This window comes from Acyrthosiphon pisum, chromosome A2 (assembly GCF_005508785.2).
Source record: "Acyrthosiphon pisum isolate AL4f chromosome A2, pea_aphid_22Mar2018_4r6ur, whole genome shotgun sequence".
Lineage (NCBI taxonomy): Eukaryota > Metazoa > Arthropoda > Insecta > Hemiptera > Aphididae > Acyrthosiphon > Acyrthosiphon pisum.
The window spans coordinates 54,804,962-54,812,914 of record NC_042495.1 but is presented as its reverse complement, the minus strand read 5'-3'; the positions used below and the strand labels follow the sequence as shown (position 1 = coordinate 54,812,914).

At 30.1% G+C, this 7,953-nt stretch overlaps 1 protein-coding gene across 2 annotated transcripts in view; it reads right to left on the bottom strand.

Annotated features, from left to right (window-relative positions):
* LOC100165297 (aminoacylase-1A) overlaps positions 1 to 3,158 on the bottom strand; it is a 10,163-nt gene extending 7,005 nt beyond the window's left edge. Inside the window, exon 1 of one of the 2 annotated variants that reach the window (XM_008183195.3) lies at positions 2,971 to 3,158. In XM_008183195.3, coding sequence (XP_008181417.1) covers positions 2,971 to 3,045 — 75 coding nt within the window. In that variant the 5' untranslated portion in view covers positions 3,046 to 3,158. The remainder of the gene's footprint in view (positions 1 to 2,970) is intronic. The other variant, XM_008183193.2, reaches the window with a different exon arrangement.
* Positions 3,159 to 7,953: the final 4,795 nt, after the last annotated feature.

Here is a 7,953-nt window from a genome sequence, read left to right as displayed (position 1 = left end):
CTTTAAATTTTTAAACTAACGGAGCTATAGCTGTATACACGCGTTCTGCTTTGCGTATAATTTGCTACATATGTTACGCAATTGTAAGACGGAGACATTGAGACAACACATGCGGGTATCACGTCCTCTTAATAACATACCCTTAATTATAGGTGTTTCATATTTATTTACCAAGCCATTTATAAATCTCTCTTTATTTTTAGATTCTGAGTGAAGAAAAGGATCAGGTCTATTAGTTTTGCAATGATGTTTTTAAAATTTTAAAATTTTTTTGTGTTTGGACTCTTTTTAGGGTACTAAACTTCGTCCAAAAGTTACTTTCATTCACAGTATGTAACTATTTATAGTGTAGACATTTACAAATTGTCCCTGTGAAAATATTCAGGTGCAGCATTTAATAAAACATAAAATATAATATATTCTGCACACATGGGCGTAACTAGGATTGAATAGTTCAGGGGCTAGAGAGTCCTACAAAACCAAAGTGTAAAATAACATGTGTGGGCAAAGCCCCCAAACCCCCCTTATGGCTTTATAAAATTCACTGAAATTTAGTTGTTGCAAAAACCGTATACACGTACTCAAAAATAAAACTAAGGACTGTGACAGTCTGTAATAGTACCTACCTACTTTGCAGTATGCGTACAGAGAGTGATACAGACGCACAGTAAATTGAGAACTGAGAATTGGAAAATAAAATGATTATATAATAGTATTCAACCACTGTTGTACGAATGTGCGATACAACTATAAATATAGGTAACTATAATATTAAGAATAGGTATACCAATACGGGGCACGGGCCCCTATTTAAAGGTAATAAAATAACATATTAATATTATATATAATATAGGAGCGTTATATAAGTAAGCTTGAAGCTAATATGCAATAAGCAGATAAGCTACCTATAGGTACACCTTAAACACTTAAACACATTTCTTCCGGGACAACTATGACTAATTACGATAAATGCGTACTTGATACATTTCTATATATCTACAGTGCTCGAATTGGGGGGAGGGGGGTGCGCAGGGGGACGGAGCTCCTTTACTATTTTTATTTTTTTTTTTTGCGTACCCCGACTATTTTTTTTTACTTGGACGGGAGGACGGACCAAACTAATGCCCAAAATAATTTTTATTAAAATTTGTAGTGGATTTAAATTGTTTTGTCAAAGATAAACCTATACCTAGTAATTTTACTTTTTTAATATAAAAATATTTTTCATCCTATCTATGGTTTTGACTAGTTATGTTCAACCTTTTTGACTCGCGATCCACTGTTTTTGTAACAATATTTTCACGACTCGTGTCACCTTAGTAGGCCATATAGGAAAAAGACTAAGCTGCTAGTTTTGCGTAAATTCCCGTGCATAAATGTGCCCAAAACATTTCCAAAAAAGTTTCAATAAACATTTGCTTAAGTTTAGAATCACAAGTAAGCTCAATTTATTGATTTTAGTAGACATTTTAACTACCATTATATCTTCTGTAAAATATGGTTCTTCAATTCATTCATAACTTATTCGAATCCATAATTTATAATTTTATAATAAACTTATTTTTTTTAGAACAAAAAAGACTTGTCACGACCCATTTTTATAGATTACGCGACCCAAGATTTGGTAGCGACACCGGTTGAATTTACCACTGGCTTAGATTTCCTAATACCTAGCTAATTTTTTTATTATTATTTGTTTGTAATTATGCCTAGTTTAGTAGTTCACAGATATTATGTACCTACAATAAACTATTGTATTATAAAATATCTGAGAAAAAAAATAAGTTATAAATTATGAATTCGAATAAGTTATGAATGAATTGAACAATATGCACACTTATACTGCACGGGATATTACGCAAAGCTAAAGTATTTTTCTTTCATGGCTTACAAAGTTACAAAGGTGACACGAGTCGTGAAAATATTGTCACAAAAACAGTGGATCGCGAGTCAAAAAAGTTGAACACTACTAGTGAAAACCATAAATAGGATGAAAAATATTTTTATATTAAAAATTAAAAATTCATTAGGTTTATCTTTGACAACAACTTAGATCCATTCTTAATTTTAATAAAAATTGATTTGGGCATTTCTTTGTAAATATCTGTGAACTATAGTGTTCACAATTGACATAGGTATGCGTCTATAGCACAAATTATAATTATTAAGATATTATCACTGATAATTATAAATTTTTTATTTCTTACCGAAATATTTAGGTAGATATTATTTCTATCAATAAAAATTTCGAAAAATATGGTGAATATAAGATATAGATCCATATTCACTTACATGTTACATAGGCACATATGATTAAATATATGTTAGGATTTATTTTAATTAATATTAAATTTAGAAATTTCTGTAATTAAGGTGAAACGTTGTATTGAAAAACTAGGAATTGGTTAAGGGGGGTGTGGGAAGTGAAGCCCTCACGAGTCTCCGTGTAATAATTTTGCACTTGCAGGAACGCAGTTTATAAATCGTTGGATTGAGTTTCTCTACTTAATAATTCCCAATTCAAGCACTGTAAATCTAAAGTAAAACCTTAGGGGGCCAAATAGAAGTATGAGTGGGCCAAGCCCCCCTAAGCCCCCTGTTTTCGCCGATACCTGCACAGTAACAGTACAATCTCAGTTTTGAAACATTTCATAAATGTATTATATAATATTATTATAAATTATGTAGGTATAATTCAACAAAATATTATTTTATATAATGTTTTGAGATTTTTTGGTTACAGAATAACCTACTTTAGTGGTCTGAGCGTGTTTTGTTTTATTACAAGATTTCCATACAAAATATTTTTAAATGTAAATTTTAACTCCTAAGCGCTCGCCCTTGAATGCGTGAGGTCCTGGACTCGTCCCCCCCCCCCCCCCCTAATGCCAGCCCTGGCCGCTGACTACGTTTCTTAACTTGAACAGTGTACCTATAGCTTATAAATATCTAAAAAAAATAATACTTAACTGTAATCGACATTGGGGTGGACGGTAGGTATCTGTAAATATTTTCTAAAATTGGATATAGCTTCATCCTCTTCATTTTTCGAAAACATTTGGGATAGAAAATTAGTTAAAATAATAAACTGGGTATACTATACTATATTATACACTTGTAATTAAAATATTTAAATTAGGTAAGTACTTATATAGGTACTATACAATTAATTTCTGTATCATGGGTTATACACGTCATGGCTTAAAACTTATATAGGTACACAAAATTATCGCAATAGTACTCCCACTATATAATTTTATCACGTTAAGGAATTAAAATGGCAGCCTATACTGGCTATACTACGAATTATCATAGATAAATATATACAGGGTGTGGCATATTGGACTCCTACATTTCCGAGGCGAATAAAAAAAACTAAACAAGATATGGACATTTTTTTTATTTATTAAAACTTCATTAAATAAGGTTTTTTTTTAAAGTTATTTTTAAAAATTATATCGTCCAAATGATTGCCTTTTCGAGTGACGCACATTTGGAGCCATTTTTTCAGTTACTGTGACTTCCAATCATCGTTACTGCGAGGTGGTGAAAAACTTTTTACGCCCGAAAATTGAAGAGTATGAAAATACTGATGCCTTCTGGTTTCAACAAGATGGGGCCACAGCTCATACGGCCTGTTCTCGCGATATTTTACAAGAAATGTTTCCTAGTCACCTGATCTCATTTAAGGAAAACATTGCATGGCCTCCTCGCTCCCCTGATTTGAGCCCATGTGACCATTGCTTATAGGGATACCTCAAAGCTGAAGTTATCAAATATCGACTGAAGAACTAAAGGAGGCTATTCGTCAAGTAATCTCTGGGATTCCACTCGATATACAGGCGAGAGTAATCAGGCACGGATCTAGAAATGAAAAAAGGGGAGGCTAAACAAAAAAATGTACTTAATTACTTATTTAGTACGAAGTCCTAGTCTAAGGGGGGCTTCAGCCCCCATAGCCCCCCCTTGTATCCGCGCCTGAGAGTAATGGAAAGCTTTCGAGAACGGCTCCAAATGCGCGTCGTTCGAAAAGGCAATCATTTGGACGATATAAATTTTTAAAAAATAACTTTAAAAAAACCTTATTTGATGTAGTTTCAATAAATAAAAAAAAAATTTCCATCTTGTATAGTTTTTTTTTAGTTTACCTCGGAAATGTGGGAGTCTATTACGCCGCACTCTGTATATATAAAACAATTAGATAGCCTCACAAGATCTATGAAGTATGAAGCTATAATATATCAAGAGGTCAAAATTAAATTGATTAAAATAATAGCACCCAAACAATGATTAATGTTAGTAAAAAATGACAGAATAATCTAATAATCATTGACCTAATATAATATATCAATGGTTGTTGCAATGTTGCCATGAAGACTAGAATAAGGAGACTAAACTCATACGGACGCCCGCGCCTGCGTGAAAAAACTCACCAAAATGAGTCGCACGATTTAACGGCCACAGTCTGCGCTGAGTACCTACGCTATGGTTGTTACTTTAACCCACGTAGTATAGGGATTATTCATGTTTTTTGAAAATATTTGCATTATTTTGAACCATGACGGTATGACCCTCTTTAGACTTTATAGCTTGTACGATTACGCATTTATACATGTGCATAAGTGTATATTTCATAAACGTGTTATTCTTAAGATAATCTTGGTACTATAAAATATACCAATATATAATAATAAATACAATACACGTTTTAAGATAGTGAAGTGAAGAAAAAAGTTCTCCTCTACAATTTTTGTAATAGGTATTTTTACTGTAAAACGCTTCAATAAGCCGTATTCCTGGAATTACAAAACCATGTTTTCATACCATATTTTGTATTTGTTTACTATATAGTGCGCCCTCTTAAATAGTGATACAATATTAGGTTGTTGATCGATGTTAACCACGCTTGGAGCGTTAGTAGCTTTTCTCCTATCGTTGATCAGCTGCAGCTGCTTACCAGAATGTTCGCGCACCATTTTTTTTATGTTTGTGCCACGCTGCCACGATGTAGAGATTAGAGAATAGATAAGGTAACACCGGTCCGGTCCGCCCCCGTTTCATTCACAGAAAAGGGAATTTTACCGTAAAATTTTTCTCGGTAAATTTTACCTAAATTTATGTACATTTTTTAACACTGAATAATATTTTTATTTAGTAAATTTAATACGAACTAGTAATAATAATAATACATTTAGATGATTGAATTAAATTTAAAAAGGTGGCAAGCGGGGGTCACTCTGCTGTACAGTAGGTTATAAGTGGGTTACTGTAATCATTACAGTGTAATGGATGGTGTTAAATTTGAGTTCAATGATATAATATCATTTATATACAAAAAACGATTCTGAGCTAAATCGGTCAGTCAGCCTATGATATATTGATATTACTATAAGTATACATTTTGGATACCGTAAAAGCGGGATACTTTACTCCAGGGGTTAAACATTGCTCCAAAAAAAATATTTTTTGATATCAATCGTAGCACATGCCACATTACGATTTTGAGATAAGAGATTGTAGTTTTTTTAATATTGTTCTTATTAACATTACACATTTTTTCAAACATTTCGAACATCAATCTATTTGTTCACCTCCAAAGTCCAAGATCAGTGTCGGCCTGGCCATAGTCGCTAGGCTACGAACGCGTCCGGGCCCCCCGGCCATATATTTGTTGAGGGGCCCCGATAGTAGGTACCTACTATGAATATTGGATATTGAATATTATTACATCCCAGACAGCAATTTCTTGTTTAAAAATATTATTAAAACATTATAATAACGAGTAATATTAGTATATAAAGTTATTATAATATTATCATTACAAAATGCTGTTTGGGATATTATGTCATTAAAAATTACTGATATAAATAAAATCAATTACACAACTTTAATCGCATTAAAAAATATTAAGTTTTATGATATAGTATTATAAGATATTATTTATATGATTTTTGAAAATTATAAATAATAACTATAACTATTTAGTTAGGTACCTAACTTAAATGTGTATTTTAAATAAGGCACCTTTAAAAAATATATAATATTTTGCTCTTCCTGTTTATTAGTACTTTTTTTATTATTTTTTAAATAACATTTTTGGGGCCTATCTGTATAAATGCATCCGGGCCGGGGATTGAAATTTAATTTAAAATGTATTAAACTATTAAAAAAAGACTTTTAATCAACTAAAAAAAAAAAAAATATATTATCAAATGATATTATGTAGGTTCAGATTAGTTAAAACACAAGCACTAAACATTACACCAATATAGTTATTAAATGCATTAAAGTAAGGTAATTTTAATCATTGTGCAATGTAACCTGCAATGTATTTTACTTTGCTCTAAATTTTTGGGAATAAGTAAGTAAGTCATTTAGTATGACATTCGGATTTTTTTGAACTGTTCTTACCTCACAACATCTACCTATATATATAAAACAACGCGAACAGGTAATTTTTATCTTTGTTATTAAAGCTATAGTATAGGTTTAACGTTTAAACTAAAAAAGAAATATATTTGGAGCAAAGTATCCCGCTCTTAAGGTATATTATTGCGAATAAAGTAATTTATATGTAAGCTATTTACGAGGAATCTTGTTTTAAATTTTTAATCCTTAGCTATAAAAGTTGAACATTTTATACATTTTTAAATACAAAATAATTAAAATTTTTTAAATTTAATAATTATTGTCTTTTAGATTCTGAGTGGAACGATGAATGTATTGATTTTACAATGATGTGTGTTTTTTTATTTTTTTTATTTTTGTGTCTGTCATCAACTTTTAGGACAGTAAAAGTGCTTGGATTTTCTTCAACAGTACCTTTTCTGATAGGAAAGTGAATCTAGTTGGTACTTTGGGGGGTCAAAAGTAAAACTTTCCCAGTAGTTTTCAAAAGCGACGTGAAAAACAAGAGATAATTACGAAAAACGGGAATTTTTACGCAAAATCGATTTTTAACAAATCGATTTTGGTTTTTGGTGTAACTCTAAAACAAATGACCGTAGATATATGAAATTATCACAGGTTGTTTATATTTGCATTTTCTATACACGGTAAAATTTTGAAAATATTTTGATTTATTTTGAGCTCTTTACGGACATTTTCATTTTCCATTTTTTTTTAGTTTTTTTTCTAAAAATATCAATAAAATTTTATTTGTTGGATAAAAAAGCTTGAAAATTTAATAGAAGGCTCCTGGTATATTGTTTCAAAGGCAGATGAAAAATATTAAAAATCGTTAGTCACAGTTTTTTTTTATAAGCATTTAAAGTTCAAAAAATGACAAAATATGGAAAAATCACGAAAATTTGCAAATTATTTCGAGTTAGAAATTCATAAAAATTTTTCTTTTTAAATCTAAGATATGAAAATGTAATACAAGATTCCTTATAAGATTATCTACCTTTATCAAACAAAAAATATCTATAAGAAAGTCAAATTAAATTTTTATGATCGTTTGAAATTCAAATTTTTACAACATTGGATATTCACTCGATTTCTCATGTAGCGATTTCCTTATTTTGTTCTAATTCAAAAACGAATAACTGCAGAAACATGAAATTTTTATTGAATGTTTATATAAGCATTTCCTATACACCATACAATTTTGAAAATATTTTGACTCTTTTTGAGCTGTTTACGGACATTTTCAGTTTTCAATTTTTTTAGTTTTTTTTTCTATAAATATCAATAAAGTTTTATCTGTTGGGCCAAAAAGTGTATAAATTTAATACAAAGCTCCTGATATATTGTTACAATATCAGTTGAAAAATATTAAAAATACATAGGCACAATTTTTTTTATAAGCATTTAAAGATCAAATTTTAATTTGAAAAATTATTTTGTACTTAAAAATTTATAAAATGTTCAATTTTTGTATCTAAGAATTAAAAATTTAAAACAAGATTCCACGTAAGTAATTAATTCTGTTACCAAAAAATCTAAAATATA